General features: G+C 62.2%; 1 protein-coding gene across 4 annotated transcripts; it reads right to left on the minus strand.

Annotated features, from left to right (window-relative positions):
• Window positions 1-406: 406 nt before the first annotated feature.
• L1CAM (L1 cell adhesion molecule) lies at window positions 407-15,117 on the minus strand. 4 transcript variants are annotated; one of them, XM_023248891.2, is made up of 28 exons: window positions 14,927-15,117; window positions 12,196-12,210; window positions 11,511-11,616; window positions 11,064-11,266; window positions 9,960-10,082; window positions 9,683-9,853; window positions 9,285-9,396; window positions 8,965-9,149; window positions 8,675-8,806; window positions 8,403-8,546; window positions 7,673-7,784; window positions 7,390-7,556; window positions 7,111-7,267; window positions 6,808-6,932; window positions 6,537-6,647; window positions 6,063-6,260; window positions 5,742-5,812; window positions 5,318-5,540; window positions 4,618-4,733; window positions 4,192-4,393; window positions 3,982-4,104; window positions 3,708-3,881; window positions 3,488-3,607; window positions 3,246-3,398; window positions 2,858-2,992; window positions 2,444-2,516; window positions 2,327-2,338; window positions 407-1,773 (listed from the first exon to the last, which is right to left on the minus strand). In XM_023248891.2, exons 1-28 carry the CDS (start codon window positions 15,000-15,002, stop codon window positions 1,542-1,544), a joined length of 3,771 nt encoding a protein of 1,256 aa, XP_023104659.1. In that variant the 5' UTR covers window positions 15,003-15,117; the 3' UTR covers window positions 407-1,541. The 4 variants fall into 4 exon arrangements, with proteins under 4 accessions (XP_023104659.1, XP_023104661.1, XP_023104660.1 ...); XM_023248893.2 differs by lacking the exon at window positions 12,196-12,210; XM_023248892.2 differs by lacking the exon at window positions 2,327-2,338.
• Window positions 15,118-20,662: the final 5,545 nt, after the last annotated feature.

Genomic DNA, 20,662 nt, shown 5'->3' on the forward strand with positions numbered 1-20,662 from the left:
CGCCTGGGGAGGGGTGGGGGGCTCAGTCGGTTAAGCCTCAACTTTGGCTCAGGTCATGATCTCACCGTTCGCAAGTTCGAGCCCTGCATCGGCGCTCTGTGCCGACAGCTCACAGCCCGGAACCTGCTTCGGATTCGGTCTCCCTCTCTCGCTGCCCCTTCCCCACGCATGCTCTGTCTCTCAAAAATTAATAAACATTAAAAACATAAATAAAGCGTGTTTTACTGGGCGCTGGCGCTGCGGCAGGGAGCCGGGCGGGTGCTCACAGGGGTGCGGGGCAGGGCCCGGCGGGGTAGAGGCCGGGAATGGGCCGGCAGGTGGTCCCGGCTGCCCTGCTTGGCTCTGGCACCTACTGGTCGGTGTGGGACACAGCCGGGGGGCGTCGTGCTCAGTAAAAGGACAACAGTTTATCTTCATGTGCAGGTTTTTATTTGCCTGTCATAATTCTGATATTTATGTACATATATATATATTTCTTTTGTTTTTTGTAAAGGGCTCATCAACAGACCAAGCAAAGGCATAGAGGGACACCTTGCCTGCCAGGCAGGAGCACAGCAGAGCTGGGAGAACCAATCTTTCCTTTTTCCTTTTTTTTTTTTTTGTCTGTTTTTATTTTTCCTAGGATGGGATCATCAAAGCTAATTGCTATAAAACCTAGAAACCACCTAGAGACTCAGACATCTGCCTACACACTAGTGGCATATGGGGGAAGGCAAGGGCACAAACTTTCAAAGTCACGGTGTATTTACATTCCCAAGGTTGAGGGGCGGGGGAAGCTGAGCACGGGAACTACTCAGACAGGGGCTGGGCGGGGTGGCTAAAGGGTTCTGGGCTGCAGGCGGTGGCAGGGGCAGTGGGGGGGGGGTGTGTGCCTGCCCCACACCCTGGCAGTGACAGAGGCCACTTGGATGCTGTCTGGTGGGCACCGAAGGCAGCGTGTGTATAGAACTCCTGGAAGCCGGCCGCGGGGCAGGGTGGGCGGTGGGAGGAAGGTGCCGATGAGAGTGACACTGGCAGGTGGGGACTCTGGGCTCTCCAGATGGCCTCCTCTGCACCCGTGGCCAGCTTGCCCAGCTCCCATCCTGGTTGGAGCAGATGGTGGGGACGCCGAGTTCTGTCCCCGGTCCCAGCCAGGCTGTGTGAAGAGCGGCCAGCCCTACTTCCTCTCTGTCCAGCCACGGCCTCTCTCTGCCCAAAGGCTGATGAGGCAGCACCTGAAGGCTCCCGATGTGTGGGTGACTGGCCCCTGGGCTGGAACAAAGCGGTGTGTGCCCAAGAAGGGGTGTGGCTGGGTTTTGGCAATAAAGTGGGGACCGGGTAGTCAGAGGGGGATCAGAGGCAGTGAGTTCCTCTCCTCTGCCCCCAACTTCAAGCCTCCCACAGGCCCGAGGCCAGAGCGGGGGGCCGAGGCCTGGTAGAGAGTGGAAGGAGCCTCCGTCCCAAGGTCAGCACAGGTGTCGGGCTTGGGAGCCTTGGCCTCTGACTCCCGTGTGGCCCAGCCCCAGGCTCCGCCCTGCCTGGCCTTGCCTGGCTGGAACCTGCTACTCTAGGGTCCCGGCAGGGTTGATGGGGGAGGCGGCCCCCGAGCTGTCATTGCCTCCCGCGGCTTCCTTCTCCTTCTTGCCGCTGTACTGGCCGATGAAGGAGCCGTCCTCATTGAACTGGACGTCCACGCTGCCCCCGTAGTCGGCCAAGCTGTCATCACTGCCCAGGGGCTTGATGTCTCCATTGAGGGATGGCTGGCTGCTGCCAAAGGCCTTCTCCTCATTGTCACTGTGGGGGCAGAGGGCAGGCAGGAGTGGGAGGCTGCCCGCTAGAGCCCGGCAGGAGCCGGCAGGTGCTAGCCCGAGGGAGGAGGCCTGGCCCAGGGTCCACCTGCCTTCCGTGCGCTCTGAATGCACTGGGGCAAGGGTCCTCATCCCTGACACATACCGGGGGTGGGGGTGGGGGTGGGGGGACAGGTGACACGCACAGCGCCAGAGGGGCAAGGCCCAGGCCTGCCCAGGATGCTGGGGGACGCGAGGAAACAAGCGGGCGCTCGGCCTGTGGGTGAGCCGGACGGGGGCGCCAGTCCAGCTGGCAGCCCTTCCACAGCCCAGAGGGGGGAAGCCAGGGAGGTGACAGGTAGGCCCAGAAACTGAGCGTCGGCATGGGGACGAACTGGGGCGTGTTGGCTTCTCCCAAAAACAGGGAGCTGCGGGGCCAGAGGGCTGGGGGCGTGCGGAGCCCCGGCAGGCGGGGGCCGATGGCACTCCCAGGCACACGGTCCGCAGGAGGGCCCCTGCTATCAGGCTCTGACAGTGTCTTCCCACCGCCCCTGTCTTACCTCTCCAGGGACCTGACATCACCCAGCGGCACAGAGAAGAGAGAGAGACAGGGTCAGATATAAGGGCGAGAGCAGTGCTGGGTGGCTGGCCAGCACCTGCTCTTACCCCCAGCTCACCTGTACTCGCCGAAGGTCTCGTCCTTCATCGGCCGGGCCTCGGAGTCCACCTGGGTGTCCTCCTTATCCTTCACTGGAGACACAGAGAAGGCCCGGCTATCCCTCCCACCCCCGCCGGACCCCGGACATCGGGCCCCATCCCCGGCTTGGGGACACGGGCGAGGCTTGCCCCCTGTGCTCCGAGGGCCCCAGGGACTCTCTCGGCAGCGCTCAGAAGCCAGGAAGTCTTCGACGTGGACCACTCACCCGACGTGGGCCTGGCTGCCGTTTGCTGCTGGTCTGCGCAGAAGCTCCCTCTGGGCCCCCCGCCTGCCCCCGACATGCCCATGCCGTCCTGCCGGAGGCTTGGGGACCGGGGGTGGGGGTCATGTACCCGCTCTACCACCCTCACCTGAGCCCCAGGCCGGGGCTTACCTGAGTATTTGCCACCCTTGCTGCGCTTGATGAAGCAGAGGATGAGCAAGACGAGGACCAAGAGGATGATGGCGCTGATGAAGCCGATGAACCAGCCCTCGGTGGCGAAGCCAGCGGGAGGGAGTCTCACGCGGCCTGCGGGCAGATCGGGAAGACACGGAACCCGGCCCCAGGTGAGACACCCACTCCCAGCCCCTCTGCGTCGGGAACTGGCCGGGGCTGGGGGAGGACCAGGCCGGCAAACACCACAGGGGCGGGAGGGGACCGAAGCATGCTTGAAGCTGGCTGGTTGGGGAGGCCCTCGGGGGGGAGGGGGAACAGGGGGCACGGAGATTCCGGGAGGAGGAGTGGGGGCGCGGCACGGGGCCGGGGCGGAGGGACGCGTCACCGGTGCCATTGGTCTTCACGGCCATCTTTAGGAGCACCCTCTCCTTGAGCAGGTGGATCTCATAGTCTGTGTCGGGCTGCAGATCCCACTGCGTGTAGGAGCTCTGGTTGTAGCTGACGTACTGCGGTGGCAGATGAGGGCCCGTCTTCTCGTCTGCAGGGGCGACAGGGCATCAGAGGTGAGCAGGAGTGCCGTGCGGCGCCCTGGTTCCACACCGCCCCCGGGGGGCCTTTTGTGCTCACCTCCCAGGGCTTTGAACCAGATCTGGAACCCAAAGTTGCACTGGCCCTCCTTGGGGACCCAGGAGACCACGCTGTAATTCTCGCCAGCCATGGCCGAGATGTTGCCAAAATCCGGGGTGCCTGGGGAGCAAGAGGGCGTTGTGGGACCTCGAGGCAGCCCAAGGCTGGCCATCCTGGGCCTGGCTGTCCGGCGGGGCCTTCTCAGCCCCCTCCAGCTCACCAGATAAGGCCATGGTGCCTCCTTCCCGCACGATGGCCTCTCCAGGGCCCTCTTTCGTGGTGGCTTGCAGCTGGAAACGGTACCGCAGGTGCGGGCTAAGGTTGGTCAGGTTGTGCATCCGCAGCTCAGGGTCCGGAAGGTCAAAGGACAGCTGCTCCTTGTCCCCATCATCCACTGCGAGGACAGACGGGGAGTTGGCCGTGACCTCCAGCTCCGCCCGCCCCCCAGCCGCCCTCTACTTGTCGGCCGAGCCCGGCCGGGACGACGCACGTACACGGGTGGTAAGAGAGCACGTAGCCAGTGAGCACGCCGTTGTGGCTGAGCGGGGGCTGCCAGTGCAGCAGCAGGCTGGTGTCCGACTGGCACTCCACGTGCAATGCCTCAGGGTGGCCGGGCACTGCAGAGCACAGACACGGTGGCAGGTCCTTGCCCGGCCAGCCCTGGGGGGGGCGGCGGGGACAGGGCCGTGGGCTGCAAAGCTCACCTCCTTCTGGGGTGCTGAAGGTCATCTCGCTGGCAGGCCCCAGTCCTCGGCCGTTAAAGGCCTGCACCTCCAGGTGATAGGAGCTGTAGGGCCGCAGGCCTCCCAGGACGGCGCTGGTGGTGTTGGCGGGCACCACCACGTGCCCTTTGTGGACATGCCTCTTGCTGTGCTTCCTCTGACTGCCCTCCCACCAGTACGTCACCTGCAGGTGGACGGGAGGCCCCGTAGGGATGGAAGGTGTCCAGCAGGGCAGACCCCCTCCCCGCTCCGGCGCAGGCTTCCCACTGCCCTGAATGGAGAACCTTTCCTCCTACCCTGATGACTCTAGGACAGCAGGTGGCAGAGGCCCGCCCCAAAGCCTGCCACTCCCGGTGGGCTCGCACCTCACCCTGGGAATCCCCTTGCCCCCACGCCTTGAACCCTTACATTGTATCCCCGAAGGTGGCCCTTGACCTGGGCTGGGTCCACGGGCCACCATCTGACCAGCACGGCACTCGAGTTAAGGATCTTGATGCCTTCCAGCTCGGGGCTTGCCTCGGGGTCTGGAAACAGCCGGTGGCATGGATGAGGGCCTGTGGCCTCCGGAGGCCAGCCCAGAACCCTCCCACAGAAGGGAGATAGATTTGGATGCTACGTGGGGGGCGGGCCGTTTGATGAGCACGGTGTGTGCACAGTGCCGGGGTCTCTCCTTGCATACTGTTTGTTGGTTGCAAGGGCAAAAATAGTACACAAAGGAGTAACCAGGAAGGATCTTGACCAGGTGATCAAAACTAACATCTCGTAATGTTCCAGATGCAGGGAAAAGAAAGAAGCAGGACAACCAGACTTGATGGGGGATCTGGGACTGGACCTCGGACCGGGGGGAAAAGACAGCACTAATTGATACAATTGGAATATCGGCTGCCAACTAGGTAAATACAGTGGTAAATCAACAGTAAATGTGCTGTCGGGATGGCACTTTGGTTATGGAAAAAAACGTCCTTACTCCTAGGATATGCTCTATGGAGAGCCCCGGCGTGGAGAGAGGAGTGTGGGCCATCTGTGCGCATTCGGGGCTCCACCCCCCCCATGGGCGGGGCCAGCCCAATACCCACCCCGCCATGGGCGGGGCCAGCCCAATACTCACAGTCTTCCCCAGAGTAGCCAATGGTAATCTGGGGCTCAGGGCCTTTGCCCTGGCTGTTGACAGCCTGGACCTTGATCTCATAAGGCACAAAGGTGGACGTGTTGGACACAACCAGGAAGGGGTCGCTCACGATCTGCTCCTGCCAGGCACCCCGCGTCCCCTGGGGGCGCCACTGGACGCGGTACTGAACCTGGGGGGCGTTCCAGTCCATCCACCTAAGCGGCTGGAGGAGGAGGAGCACCAGAGGAGCTGGTGGGCCAAGAGCACTCGCCTCCTTTGACCCCCTCCCGAGCCCAGCCACGAGCCCAGCCTCATGTCCCGTCATCCTCTGGTCCTCAGCACAGCCAGGGGTCACGGCCAACACCTGGTCCTGGCCTGATGCCCCGGGCCACGCTCAGCCCGAGGGGGAGAGGGGCGCCCTCACCTTCCAAGTGATGACCATGTTGCTGGTCTCATTCCCTTCCCCCTTCACGTCCACAGGGTTCTTCTCTGGGGCTGGAAAGTAATGTGTTAACACATCAAAGCCATGGGCTCCTGCCGAGGCTGCGAAGGCCAAGGACCAAGGAAGGAACGGCCCTTTCCGGCCCTGGGAGCCCCGGGAGCCAGCAGTTCTGGGGGAACCCTGCCTCCCACCTCGCAGTGGAAACCTAGAAGCACAGGGGCTTGGGCACAGTCACCTCTCTAGGCCTTCCTTGCAGGAGCCCAGGGGCCCTGGAGTTGGAGGCGCCCCTCCCAGGTGGCTCACCTGCCTCAGGTGTGACCACAGTCTCAGAGGCCGGGCTGGGCTCTCCAGAGCCATACTTGTTGATGGCAGTAACTCTAAAGGTGTAGTGGACATAGGGCGACAGCTTGAGGGTGGTGGAGGTCTGGTTCCCGGGCACCTTGCCCAGACTATACCATTTCTCAGGTGCCATCTCCTTGTCCTCAAATTCAATGTCATACTCTGCCAAGAAGCGAGCCGGCAATTAGGCGTGTGGCATAGAGGGGAGGGCTACATGGGGCTGTAAGTCCGGGTCTCCCTGAGGAGGGGAGGGAGCACCCAAGGCAACAGGCATTCTCAGAGTTCCAGGAGGAACTGTGAGCCCCAAACCCAGGTGCTTGCCCCGTGGGGTGGGCGGTCCTGGAGCCTTGGGCCCGGGAGGACGGAGGTCCCGCAAGGAGGGCAGGCTACCCAGGGTGGCCGTGGGGAGGTGGGTGGCGCCACGCTCAGGCCTCTTACTCTCGATGGGGGCGTTGTGGTCCTCGGCGGGTCTCCAAGACAGGCGCACCTGGCTCTGCTTCAGCAGGTGGCGGTCAGACAGCTCCAGCTGAGGCACCGGCCCGGGGCTCCCTGAGGGCCACGGAGGGTGGGTTCTCTGGCCCATACGCCAGCTGGCCAACCCCCTCCCCAGCTTGAGAAGGCCCTGCAACGTGACCCCGGGCTCTTGTGCCCGGAGGCCCGTGCCCCCCACGCCTGTAGGTCGGGAGCCCGACACTATCCTAGGACTCACCCACCACCAGGAGCTCGGCCCTGCTCTCCACTATGTCCAGCTCGGTGCCAGCCACGCAGCTATAGTTGCCCTGGTCACTGTAGTCCAGGCTGTGGATGACCAGGAGCCCGTCCTCTATGAAGTACCTGGTGGGGAGAGGGCGCGCACTTGTCCTTTTGTTCTGCTGCCCCCCTCCCCCTCTTGCCAGAACCTTCCTGCTCAAAGCAGGGGTGCTTCCCAACGGATGAGGCCAAGAGGCCTGGACATCCTGCCCTCCCCACTCTTCCCCCTTCCACCAGGCCCGGGTTGGGGCTGGGCCCGCACTTGTCATCGTCCCCAGACTCCTGCAGGTTTCGACCGTCCCCTCGCCAGGTGATGCTGTGCTGCAGGGAGGGGTCAAAGGAGGCCTGGCACGTGAATGTCACTTTTGAGCCTTTCTTCTCGATGGCACTCTGCGGCCCCTGTGTGATCTGAGTGGCATCTGGGGGCAATGATGGAAAGGGAGGGTCAGTCTGGTGTCCTCCAGAGACCATAACCCTCCCTCCTGGAGGAGCTGTTGATCACATCAGTCGGGGGCAAGGGGGGGAGGGGGGATCATCTGACCTTTGACCTGCAGGTTAGCCACAATGGTCACATTGTTTTGGTCATTGGCAGCCTGGCAGAAGTAGTGGCCAGTGTCGTTGGTCTGGAGGTCCCGGATGCCCAGGGTCCCGTTGGTGTAGGGGAAGAAGCGTTCATCCTGCAGCACGGTCTTCCCTTCCTTGTCTAGCCTAGTGTGAGCACAGCAGGCCTGGCTCAGACCCCACCGGGCTGGGCTCCCCGCCCTCCCCAGCTCCCTGGGCCAGAATATGGCTTAGAGGCGCCCCCTTCCGGGAGGGTCACTCACCACTGGACGCTGGGCACAGGGGCTCCAAAGGCCTTGCACAGGAGATAGGCGGTGCTGCCCTCCACCGCCATGTATGTCTCGTTGTCTGGGGTCAGGATCTTGGCCGGAAGCTCTGGGGGAGAAGTAGTTACAGGGGACGGGGCAGGACTCAGGGTGGGGCGAGGGCCCGTGAGCATCCAGGGCAGGCGCGGGGTTCCGCAGGGCAACCTCTCCCAAGAGGGCCCTTGGGTGCTTCCCTGCACCCTACTCCCACCCCTGCCAGACTGAGCCTCTGCCTTCCAGCGTGCCTCAGAGGCACCTCCCATCCCAAGCATCCAAGTTTTACCAATTACTTGAGCCCCACTGACAGTCGACCTCTTCCTGAAAGCCTTCCTGGCCCACCTTTGTCTTCCCTGAGGCTCCGGGAGAGGAGCCACCAGGCTGGCCTCGGGCACATCCTGGCCAGGGTGAGCCTCCGCTCAGCGACACCTGCTCAGTGACACGCGGTGGGCCAGAGCACTCTCTAAAACTGCTTTTTCATCTGTAAATGGTGGCGAGACCCCGCCCTTCCTCCACAGCACTCCCCCCCCCCCGCCCCGCCCCAGTCCCCCCGGCCGCCCAAGCCACCGCTATTGATGGGGGGGGGGGCGAGATATGGGGTGGAGGGCCCCAGTGAGGAGAAAAGCAGCTGCTGGCCGAGTCAGTCTGGTGGCCTTGCCTGGTGGGCTGCAGGGACAGGTGGGTTACTCACGAACGACATAGATGTAGGCATTGGCCAGCAGCAGCCCGTGCCGGTTTCGGGCCTCACACTGGGTCACCATCGTGTCGCTGGGCTGCATGTTGCTCAGGATCAATGCTCCACGCTGGATGCGGTACTTCTGGTCCTTGGCCAGCTCTGCGTGAGCAGCAGGCGGGCCCCGAGGCCCAGGGCGGAGCAGTGAGGCACAGCGAGGCTCCTCGTCACCCTCCCCTTCTTCCCCGGGGCCCCCCAAGCTCCCTGCCCCTGTTCAAGGCCCCGCTCACCCTCCACGGGAATGCCATTGATTCTCCAGGTGACCTCGGGCTGGGGCCTCCCTTGCACTTGGCAATCCAGGCGGGCAGTCTCTCCAGGCCCATACAAATGGCTCTGGGGCTTGTGTAGCCAGTAGGGGGCAGCTGCGAGAGGTGGCGAGCTGCCCTGAGCAGGGGCGGCCAGCGGCCAGCTCTGGCCCCAGACCCAGACCCAGCCCACCCCCTGTGACAGTGGGCACTGCACACTGCCGTCCCTGGAGGTCGCTCCTGGGAGGCCGCGCGATCCAGGAGAGGCACCATACCCTCCACAGTGACGTAGTAGGTGTGCCGGTCGCTGCCCAGCGAGTTCTCAGCCAGGCACCGATACTCGCCGTCGTCCTCCTCCACCACGTTCAGCAGCTGCAGGGTCTTGTTGTGGTTCTGGTAGGTGACTCGGTCGGCCGGCATGGGGCCACTTGGGCGCAGCCACTTGATGGTGGGTGTGGGGCTGTCCAGGGCCACGGTGGAGGGAGGCCGAGGGAGGGGAGCACAGTGGAAGAGAGAGTGCAAGCCTGCTCAGCCCCGGCCCGTGACAGAGGTCTGCTCGTGCCTGCCCACCCCCACCCGGGGCACCCAGACTCACAAGCCCTCAGCGATGCACTCCAGGACCAACGGCTGCCCCTGCAAGGCCACCAGGTGGCTGCTGGAGTTGGTGGGGAAGAGTAGGCGTGGCTTCCTGTCGATCATGCTGTTGGCTGGGAGGAGAAAAGGGGTGGGTGGCACGGCCCACCCCACCCTCCACCCACGGAGTTACCAGGCCAGGTGGATGCCCCTGTGAGGCCCTAGGGCCTCTGTTTCCTCTCTGTTAAAGGGAGGGCCCCTTCTCTGTTCTCGCCTCCTGGGAAGGGGTCCGAACAGAGGCGAAGCGGGAGCCAAGCCATCCTGGAGGAAGACCAAGGTCGCCTGATCTTTGGGATGGGCCGTGCCAGAGCGTGAGACAGCAGGTGAGGAGGAGGGTGTATCAGAGTCTTAGGGACTCACTGGCCTTGACCCGGAGGTCAATGGGCTCCTTCTGGATGATGGTCCGGGTGCCAGGGAAGTGGGCGTGGCAGATGTAGTCCGAGTGGTTGTCCGACGTGAGCACGTTGGCAAAGTAGAGATTGCCGTTCTGGCCCATCGTCACCCGCTCATCCTGTTTGATGTGCAAGATCTCTGTGGGGGCAGGTGGGGGGCAAGGAGGCGAAGGTCAGGCCCCCGTCCGGGAAGCTGTACCCACTGACACCTCCACCCCAGGTGGCAGCCGCTCGTGGGCACCCACTGCTATTCATCCAGTAGATCCGGAGCGGCTCTGCGCTGGGCGGCGGGTGGCAGGGCAAAATCACCGATTCCCCTTCCTCCACCTCCACAGGTTTCACCGTCTCCTTCGGCCACTTGGGGGCACCTAGAAGGGACAGAGAGAGGCTGGCACTGTGGGGCCCAACTCTCCTCCCGGTCAAGGCAGGGCAGGGCAGGGGAAAGGAGGAGGGACGGCCAAGAGGGTGAGAGGGCCAGGTGGTGAGGAAGTTCACACAGTGGGAGGCAGAGACTCGGGGTCCTTTCCGGGCTCCCCACGCCGCACGCAGAGGACCAGATGGCTGTGAGGGGCCAACCCTTCACAATGCTTAGCTCCCACCCAGAGGCCTAAGATGGTTGGGGGGCGGGGGGGGAGGCTGCGGTGCAGCGGTGGGGGAGGGGAGCTGCGGAAGGATGTGGGAGTCACAGACCCTTCCATCATCCTGACACAGAAACCATGGCAACAGTTCCCAAGGTAACCCGCGGGGTGGAGAGGAGAGAGGAGCATGCTCAGGAGGCAGAAAGCTCAGGGAGGACGGAATGCAGAGGGAAAACCCCAGGGACAGGGTGACACAGATAACGACGGAGCTGGCTGGCGGGCAGAAAGGAGGGAGACGGAGGGGCCGGGTCGGAGGTGGAGGGAGGAGGGGAAAGCAGAGGAGAGAGGCCACAGAGTGACGGGCGCAGCGGAGAGAGACGGCCCAGGGTGGGGCAGGAGATGGGGCCGCGGAGGCACGGAGGGGGCAGTGGGTCACACGGAGGCAGAGCAGGCCCGAGGGAGAGCGAGGCAGGTCAGCAAGGCCGAGGTGGGGCAAAGCCCAGAGGCAGAAACCAGGGAAGGGGAGACGGAGGGGACCAGGAAGGCAGCGTGGAAAGGGACAAAGCAAAGAAGCAGGAGGACCCTGCCGGGGAGTGAAGGGGGAAGGCGGCGGGAGGCCGGCGGAGCAGCCGGTGTCTTCCGCCCGCTAAACCGGCAGCTGGGGGTGCGTGGCCACCCCCGGCCCGGACCCCCACACATGCTCCCTGAGACCTGTTCGGGGACCCTCTCGTGTACCCCCAGGCCCTCCCAGGCCCCTGCGGTGCCTCGCACCCTCAGCCATGAGCTGGATCTCGTGAGACATGGCGGTGCCCAGCTTATTGCTGGCAAAGCAGCGGTAGGTGCCCTGGAACCTCTGGGCGAAGTTGCTGTTGTTGCCCGCGATGGTGAAGGAGCCGGAATGGGGCGCCTGGTGCACGGTCACACCCGCTTCCTCCTTGGGTTTGAAGTGGACGCCGTCCCGAGTCCAGCGGAACCTGTGGGCAGAAAAGGGCTCAGAGGCCGAAGGCCCTGGAACCCAGGACAGGGGCTGGCACAGGCTGGAGGCCACGTTGCGAGCAGCCAGGGGCCCCGGGGATGGGCCGTGCAGGGCAAGGACCAGGGGACACGAGAGAGATCCGGGGCATCCGGGCGCAGAAGCTGGGCGGCCCTGGGAGGCAAGAGGACTAGAAGCTGAGGTCAGCAGTGAACAACGGGGCTTAGAAGGTGATGGTCACTCACTGCACTTCAGGTCTGCCGCTGGCCTCGCACTTGAGGCTGATGTCGTCTGTGGGGAAGACAACCAGGCGCCGTGGAGACTGTTCGGTGATGACAGGTGGTTCCATCACTGGGGACAGGATAGGGAAGAGGTGGTGAGGATGGGGTCTGGCTGGCTTCACGGCCTCGACCCCCGTCCCACTGGGAGGGAAGGCACGGTCTGAAACCCTCAGAGGCCCCAAGGCCGCGGAGGTGGGGGGGCAAGGAAGAACGAGCTGGAAACAACCCGGCTGGGCCACAGGCGGGTGGGCCATGAAAAGAGGGAGAGAAAGGGACACGGCACAAAGGTAGAAAGGGACAGAACAGAGAGGACAGCCACAAAAAGTACAAAGAAAGACATCTGAGGGAGAGATGAAGCCAGGGACAGAAACCAGGAAGTCACGGGGACAGAGGGAGCAGAGAGGACGCAGTGGCGACAAGAAGCAGGAGAGGGTACAAGAAAACCCAGGCCAGGGCAGAGACAGAACAAAGATGGCCCACGGGTGAGACAGCGGGACGAGGACCCAAGAGCCGGAAAAGGCAGCGACCCGCACAGGGCACAGGGCTCACAGAAGTGGAGCATGTGCGGCAGGGGGACTCGCTGGCACCCCTCTTCCCCGCCCCTCCCGCCCCGGGCCTGGGAAACACTCCCTCCCCTCCCCCGACTTACCACGGTATCCTTCATCTAAGAAGTCCGGGCAGCAAGGGAGAGAGCGGAGAGAAATGCTGACACTTGCAGACCCCCTGGGGAAGGGGACGGAGGGAAAGGGGGCTACGGGTGGTGTCATACGGGGGGGGGGGGGCACAGGCCAGGCTGGGGTTGTGGGGCAGAGCAAGGCCCAGAAGGACAGGACGGTCTCGGGGTGGGCTAGGCTGCGGCCCCAGCACACAGGGAGAAATTCCTGCCTTTAACAAGGAATGCCCTCTGGACAGACGCTTGCATCCCGCGGGCGGAGGCGCAGAACTGACCCCCCTCCCCCCCAGAAGGTGGGGAGGCAGGCAGCCCAGCATCCAGGGCACCCTCCCCCGCTCCAGCCCACTTCCCTCCTAATCCAATTAGCACAGCTCAGTGTTTTCAATTACCCAGGCCCAGCCTTCAGAGCTGCCCCCGCTCTCCCCCCCAGCCCTGCGAAACCCTCCCAAAGGCCTGGCTGCATCCGAGTTTCCATTGCCTGCAGGGCTGACTCCAGTCTTTTCTTTCTCCCCTTCCTTCCTCCCGGGCAACGGCCACCAAGTTGCCCGGGGCTGAGGCCAGAGCTGCTGCTTCCCTGCCACAGGACTCGGCCCAGCACCAGCCAGGGCGGCTGTGAGGAGGGGAGAGGAGGCGGGGAGGCAGGACGGGGAAGGCAGGAGTGCACAGCCTCTGAAAGCTTTGTCTCTGCAGAAGACCTCAGTCGTGGGTCCCCTGGAGAGAGGAGGAGGCTCCCGGGGGACACTGCAGAGGGAGCCCGGGGCTGGGGAGGGGCCAGTACAGGCAGCCTAGAGCAAGAGACAGTGACCGGGATGGAGAAAGTCGCCTGGGTGGAGGAAGACGGGGAAAGAGACAAAGGGGCCCAGGGGCAGGGAGAGAGACAGCTCTAGCTGGAGGGCAGGTTCCTACAGGGCGGCACGGGGTGCCCAGAGCGGCCCACTTCTCTCTTTCTCCAAACTCTCCCTGCCCCTCCCTCCACAGACGGACACACCCGGCCAGACGGCCCCATCGCTGTGGCAGCAGGGCAGGCCAGGCGGGTGCCCAGGGTGAGGCCTGAAAAGCGACCAAGAGGAGACGGAGGGGAAGGAGGATGAGCACATGTGTGTGAGTCCAGGCACACATGTGAATGCTCGGGAGTGTACCACGCGCAGGACGTTTGTGTGTGAGTGTGTTTGCATATGGGTGTGTCTTGACAGAGTACGTCTGAAGGCCGTGCGTGTGCCTCCGTTCAGTACCGTACACCTGCCTCTGTGTGTACGGATGACTCTGTTCCTTTGTGTCTAAACCCCTCGCTTGTGTGTGTGTGCGTGTGTGCGTGTGTGTGCCTCCTATGCGTCTTCTCCGGGGGCTCTGCCCCGTCTGTATATCTGTGCCTGGTTGGATACAGGTGGCTCGTCTGTGTCTACCCACGTGTGCATCTATGTCCATCTGCCACAGGGAATCGGCACAGGCACGACTGCACGTACCTCCGTGTGCATATCCCAGGGGACATCCCCACCCTTTGTCCCATCCATCCCTCTCCACCTCCTCCAAACCCTCGGCTGCCTCCCCCCAGCACCAGGTGTCCTCCAAGCCCGCCTCCCTCAGCCCCTACCCCATTCCTGGCATAGACAGTGTTTCCCAGCGCCAGCCCCCGGCCCATCTTTCAGGGACACTGGCCTCCCCCAGGTCCGGGCTCAGAGACAAAGGTGGCAAGGTGAGGGAGAAAGGACTAGAGCCACCAAGGAGCAGGCTCGAGATACACAAATGATGCTGCCCTGCGAGATGCCCCTCACACAAGCCCAACAGCCACTCAGCAGTGTGTTTACACTTCCTGCTCACACTGGGGAGAACACATCATCACGGTGACACAGACTCCACACACAAATGGGTACTCACAGATGGTCCCAGCTCACATGCACGCACGACCCACTATAATCAAATGCTAACAAACACCTGCAGACCTTCACAGACCTGACCAACAAGTAACAGTTACAGCGACTCACAAACTTATCCATGTAGGAAATCAAAATCACACTCAATAGCCGCACCTAGTCAATCACAACCACACACATCCACACACACCAAATATACTGTCTGTGCAACCCACAAGCATACACAAATGCTCATGTTTTGTCACAAGCCCCCAGTCATACTCCCTAACACCCGCACACCTACCCACGACCCTCCACGGACGGAAAGCTCCAGCAGTCTCACCCCTTCAGCCCCACCCAATCATCAGGATTTACAAAACTGCCCGGCCTTTGTAAGGTGTCTTGTCCTGTGGCAGTTCACACACAGAGCTACCAGAGGCCGAAGATGAGATTACTCAGGTCAGAAACAGGGCAAAACTTGAATCCAGGCCTTTGCACAAGCTAGCCCAGGACTGGGGGCCGGCCCCGTTCTCCCGCCCGCCACAACACCGGGGGAGGGTGGGGGAGAGCAGGCCAAGGGAGAGCACCGAGGGGGCCCTTCCGGCGCCGAGCCCGCTGTCCGTGGTCCTGAAACCGCCCTCCCCCGCCCGCGCCGGTCCCCTGTCCTTGGTGCTGACACACCCCTCGTCTTCCACCCTGTCCTTCTCTCCAGAGGTCCGGGGTACCTCCTGTCCACTCTGTACCCAGGAAAGTAGAGGGGGGGGTCCAGAGCCGGCAGAAGGTGAGGAGGCAGAAGATAAAAGAGGAGCCCAGCGCGGCGGCGAAGGGAGGCGTCAAGGCTCCCTCCAGCTACTCACATTCCTCGGGGATCTGGATGAGCAGGCAGGGGCTGCACAGAAGGAGAGGCCACAAGTACCGCAGCGACACGGCCATCTTCCCGGCGGCGCCGGCGGCTCGGCACGGCACAGCCGGCCGGGCTCGGCTCAGGCTCCGGCCGGAGGGAAGGGGGCTGGTGGGCGGCTTGGGGCGGGAGCCAGGGGTGGGGGCACTGGGAGAGGGAAGGAGGGAAAGGAAGGGTGGGGGAGGAGAGAGGAGAGAACGGACGACTTTAGTGACTAACATCTGGGCGAGCCCGGGCTCCTGGCCCCGCCCTCCGCCCCGCCCCCAGTGGGCCAGCTCCCCCATCCCTCCCTCCCCCGCACCTTGGAGGGAGAAACCTAGAAGTCTTAGCACTGGTTAGGCCTCCAGGTTGCCTTTCATTCCCTTTCTCCTCTCCGTCTGTTCTTCCACACCAGCTGCCTCTTCAGCATCAACTTGTTGCCCCAATCAGCTCCCCTGGGCATGCCACAGGCCACTCTGTGCATGAGTGTGGATGTGGATGGGCATGTAGCCAAATATACACATTAGTATTTATGTGGCTGTGCGTGTGCATGCAGGAGCACATTTGTATATGTCTTTTCTGGAAAGGGGGTGTGTGTCTGCAAGAATCAACGCATGGGTCTAGATAGCTGCATGTGCACACGAGAGCATGTGTGTGTCTTCTTGTGTGTCTGTACCTCTGGGGGATGAATCCTCGTGTCTGCTATCTCTGTGTGTGCACACAAGCATGAGTGCACGTGTATGTAGAGAAGAACTCTCGTCGGTCTCATTGCTGTGGGTTTCAGAGCCAACTGATCTCTGGGTGGTGTTCAGGCCTACAAAGCTGGTGGGGGACAGGGAGGTCTTGGGAAGTGGGGACTGGGAAAGGAGGAAAGGGGCCCGGGAGGGTGGCATTTCACAGAACAGGTTGAGGAAATGGAAGAAGGGGGAAGGAAGCCTGACCTTAAGATGTGGCAGGAGGAAGGGCAGTAGGAGAACACCTCTCTGCTGTCCCTCATGCCCCTGGGGGGGGGGGGGGGAGGGAGGCAATAGAGGTGACTGTGGCCTCTCCCCTTCCAGATGCTCCAAGCCAGGGTCAGGAGGAGCTCTGAGACAGTGTTTCTGTCACCTCTCATGTGTCTGGCAGGCCCGGGTCTTTTTCTGAGTCTTCAGGGCTCAACTGCTAGATGTGTTCACCCCAGCCCAAGTGACACCAGCTGTACCCACATTCTCCCTGCATGCAAGAAGCCCTGAAGACCGGAGGCCCAGGGAAGCGGGGGGGGGGGGGGGGGCGGGGATTCTCTGCCATGACTACAAGAGGAAACACACTCCCAAGAAGACAGCTGTCTTTGACTCCAAACAGGAAGCGGTGTGAGAAAGAGGCAAGGAGAGAAAGTGCAGGTGGGGTAAGAGTAGGTTGCTGGTTGACAGAGAGCTTGGAGGCTGGAGCTGGGGTCTGGATGCACTCTCCAAGACCATACTGGACATCTTCATTGTGCCCAGCCAACACCTTATCAAAGGGGGACGAGGCCTCATCCAGAATGCTGAAGGGGAGGGGAGGGAGGCCTGGAATGCCATGCTAAGGCATCTAGACTCTGTCAGCAAGGGACTAGGAGACATAAATTGGTTTAGTGTAAGGGGACCCGACAAGAGTGGGGAGTTCAATAGACTGCCTGGGGACTCAGTAGGGGAAATGGATGGTGGTGAACAGCTGGAGGGGGAGGTGGAGAAGCACCAGGACAGGTCAACATGGATGGGCTGAAGGCCAAGAGAAGGACTCAGAGGGCAGGAAGTGGCGAACACGAGGCCAGTTCCCAACTTGCAAGAACTGAGCTGGGGCCCAGAAGGAAGGAGCAAACAGCAGACCTGTTCTGCTCCCACCTTCCCCCACAAAGCCCGGACAAGCAGGGTGGGCCCCAGGCGGCCTTGGCCTCCACTTCAAGGCCTGTAGGAAACAGTAGGAGACTCAGATCAGAGGGCAGGCGATCAAACGACAACCTTGGGAGCTCTGAGCACTCTAGTCTTAGAAGGGGGGAGGGGAGAGAAACCAGCTAGGGGAAGCTCAAAGAAGGGCCTTCCTGCACAGAGGAGGCCAGGGAGCTCCCTTTGCTGGAATGATGATCACGGTCACGGGAACTCGTCTTTGTCCTCAAAATCTAGGCTCCCAGAATCGGGTTCGGCATATATGCCCTGGATGTGTATGCAGGGAAAATGCAGTACTTCCGAGCCCCTGGCTCCCCATTCTCTGCCCCATCCCGATGTCCCACAGTCTCACACCCAACCTCTTTTAGTCTCCTGGCATTTGCCACCCAGCTTGCCGCCTTCCCGGGGAACTCAGACAGGCAGAAGCCAGAAGGTTGAGGCCTCTGACAGCTGGGAGGGGGCTCTGCCTCTTCCCCTCCCACCGCTGCTGGGTCTCTGATCTCTCATCATTCCTCAGGCAATTACAGAGCCAGCAGCTCAGGTTGTCGGCTCAGCAGGCCCCCCAACCCCCATCAGCACCTCCAGGGGCAAGGAAGGCGAGAGTGTTCCACAAGCTGGTGTACAGATGGAGCCAAGGCCACGTCTGCGAGGGGTGGGGATGGGCTGGGGAAGACTGAAGGGTGACAGACAGGGTGAGAAAGAGGCAGGAGGGAGCAGGAGAGGCTGAGGAGAGGGGCTGGGGGAGGGAGGGCAGGGAATGGGAGACAAAGACAGGATGCTGGACCACCACCACGGTAACCAAGATGGAGAAATCCAGCAACAGAGACCGGCATCGGGGAAAGGGTGAGAGAAAAGGAGTACAAAGGGTGAGAGGTGGCCACAGAAAGCCCTGATGGGAAATGGTCCAAAGAGCAAGAAGAGTGAGTGGTGTGTGTGCGTGCACATGTGCACAGACGTGGTGGTGCCTCCTTGAGTGTCCTTGTCCCTGGGCGGGGGGAGGGGGGGCATGCCAGGCAAAGGACTGGGAGGGAGGAGGGAGGCGGGCCCAAGTAGGGGGGCTTCTTGGGCTTAGAGGTCAGGCTGTACTGACAGGCAGGGCAGAGAGACAAACAACAGAGAAGCTGTTGAGCCAGGACCAGAGAGACAAAGCCCACGACAACAGAGACAGAGCAGCAGGTCCCTGGCCACTTGTGGCACTGGGGCTAGGAGACAGTTGTAAGGCAAGATGAATGAGCCCTCCTGGCTGGCTGGCCCTCCTGGAGGAGGTGGGGACCCCCACAGCAGGAAGGGAGAAGCACTCAGAGTGAGCAGCCGCCCGGCTGGAGGTAGGCGCCCACACGTCTCCAGGCACAACCGTGAGTGTCCGTGTGCATGCCCGCACTTTGTGCTGGGGCGATGCACAACAAAGGCAGGCTGATCCTGAGTGGGTCTAGCTGGGAACCCATCTCCCCGGACACACCGCACCGCACAGGCAAGAAGAAAGGGCGTGGCAGGCACCGAGGCAGACTGCCGTCAGCTGGAGCCTGCACAGACACTCAGGGCGGCAGAGGAGCCACGCCCCTTGCTGCACCCTCAGTCCCTGGGTCCCCTGGGGAGTCTTCTCCTCTGGCCTCCTGTCCTCTTACTGAGGGGGACTTGGAAGGTCGTGGGTTGAAGCCGAGATCTGGGGTGGCTGCCTTCCTCCCTGACTCCCTGACCATACACACACACACACACACACACACACACCCCTCACGAACATTCAAGGGTGCCCCGCGTCAAGGGTGTCCCGCGTGAGTGAGTGCCCAGGTCCTGTGTAGGGTCCTCCGTGTCCCTCCCATCTGATAGAAATGGAGTCCCTCCAGGGACACGTAGCCAGAGGGCCCTCCAGCTCAATGTCTGTTGAGAATGGCAGCTTCCCATGGCCCGGCAGGCCCACCAGGGGCAGGGCTGGGGGCTCAGCTGGGGCTCAGTGCCCCAGGTGTGTGAGACGGTCAGGGTGTGGGTGCTGGGTCCACGTCCTTGAGGCTCGGGGAGTGAGCGCATGGGGGCATCCATGCCCGGGCTGTCTGCCAGAAGGGCTGGTGGGGGTCTTTGAGCCCGTCGGTGCGTATATGAGGGTATGGGTGTCACCTCCACCCTACGCACTGTGTTCCTTTAAGGCTCCTCCTCGCCCTCCCCCCCCCCCCAGGCTGTGGCTGGCGGGTTTCCATGGAGATGGAGCCCAACTCCCTCCACTGGCAGCGGAGAGGAAAGCCTGCCTGCCTGCCTGCCTGTCTGCCTGCAGCAGCCTAATGGGTTAGATGATACATAAAGGAGGCTGCTGGGTGGGAGCCCCCACAGGTATCTGGGGCCTGGAAGTGCTAAAGGACTGCCACCTTGTCCTCTGTGGTTCCCACCGCCTCGCCCCTCCCAAGGCCCTCCCCAGAGTGAGCCCACAGCCCCCTCAAGGCTGCAGTCTCCAAGGCAACAGCAGCTCACCTGTAATGGACCATTCTCCTTAAAGGATGAGGAAGGGGTGGGACAGAGGTTAACCCTTCATGGGAGAGCAGTGAGAACAGACCGTCTCCACTGGGGAAGGAAGGGGGCATCTCACCATCTGCGGCCAGAACGGCTTTTCTCCACCCCCTCACGTGTGTGTCTCAGTCAGGTGCCCCATTTTATTAAATAAATCCGTGGATACCACTTACCACACGCCAGGGCTCTTCCAAGCACGTTTACACACATCGCCCAATGAATCCTTAAAATCACCGCGGAGAAGGAGGCCCTATCGTTACCCCAATTTTACAGATTAGGGAACTGAGGCTCAGAGAACCAGAGCACAGTGTCCAAGGTCACAGAGCTGGCACTAACGTTCACCAGGCGTAAGGTTCTAGATGACGTGGAGGTTCCCAAAGCCACCAAAGACTACTCTGGCAGGGGGGAGGTCAGCTTGCCTCTCAGGCATGTGTAAGGCATGTGTACGTGTGTTCCCAGAGGGCCAGGGGCCTGGACGAGGATGGCCTCCAAGCCGTCCTGTCCCCTAGGGAAGGGCTGATTTGCTAGGCAGATGGCAGGCAAATGGGGGTGGGGGGGCAGGGATGGAAATCTTGGGAGGAGGCCACGTGGAAGTAGGATGTGACCCATATCACGCCTCAGCACAGAGCAGGGACCATCTCATCCCTAGGCCTTGGGCTTTACTCGACCCACCATTCAAGGACACCACCCAAAGAGAAGGCAAATTCCTTTCTCTATTAAGCCTGGGGACAGCGTGCAGAAGGGGAAACTGAGGCCCAGGAGAGCAGAGGCCAAGACTCATAGAATGCCAGTGCTACAGCCAAGTTTCCCATGCACAGCTGGGGAAACTGAGGCCCACAGCCCGAAAGCTGCCTCCCTCGATGCCCTCTAAGCCTCCCCTTCAACTTTGGAAAGCGGGCTGAAAACAAGACCAGAATACCCCCCATACACACCTGAGAAATGAACCTGGCACTAGAGGGGGCTTCGGGGGCCAGGCTAGAGGGCACAGCGTATCTCTCATTGCTATGGGCTGGCGGGGCCTGTCGCTAGAGCAGGCAGGCGGTGCAGGGAAGGTGCTGCTCAGATACGTCAGTCCGGGGACACCTGGACCAAAAGGGCGGGTGGGGGCGCCTAAAAATGGCTCAGAGACTGCCAGGCCCCTCCGGCCCCCTCGCGGCTCCCCACTGCCAAAGGGCTAAAGAACAGAGGGGGCCCAGGAAGCCTGGGGTAGACAATGGGGCCTCTGTTGTCCCCAGGGCCTCAGCATTCCTAAGGCATGAACGCAGGAGGCCAGGGGAGGGGTCAGAGGGCACCCCCCACACACACAGCGGGAAGCC

This window comes from Felis catus, chromosome X (genome assembly GCF_018350175.1).
Source record: "Felis catus isolate Fca126 chromosome X, F.catus_Fca126_mat1.0, whole genome shotgun sequence".
NCBI classification, from domain to species: domain Eukaryota; kingdom Metazoa; phylum Chordata; class Mammalia; order Carnivora; family Felidae; genus Felis; species Felis catus.

What these genes read in the sequence shown, in the direction of transcription:
- L1CAM (XM_023248891.2), bottom strand. Translation starts at nt 15,002, where the DNA reads ATGGCCGTGTCGCTGCGGTACTTGTGGCCTCTCCTTCTGTGCAGCCCC. An exon ending in GAGTCTGGGGACGATGACAA is followed by an intron (nt 6,933 to 7,110) that starts GTGCGGGCCCAG and finishes TCTCCCCACCAG; the next exon opens with GTACTTCATAGAGGACGGGC. An exon ending in CGTGAAGACCAATGGCACCG is followed by an intron (nt 2,993 to 3,245) that starts GTGACGCGTCCC and finishes ATCTGCCCGCAG; the next exon opens with GCCGCGTGAGACTCCCTCCC.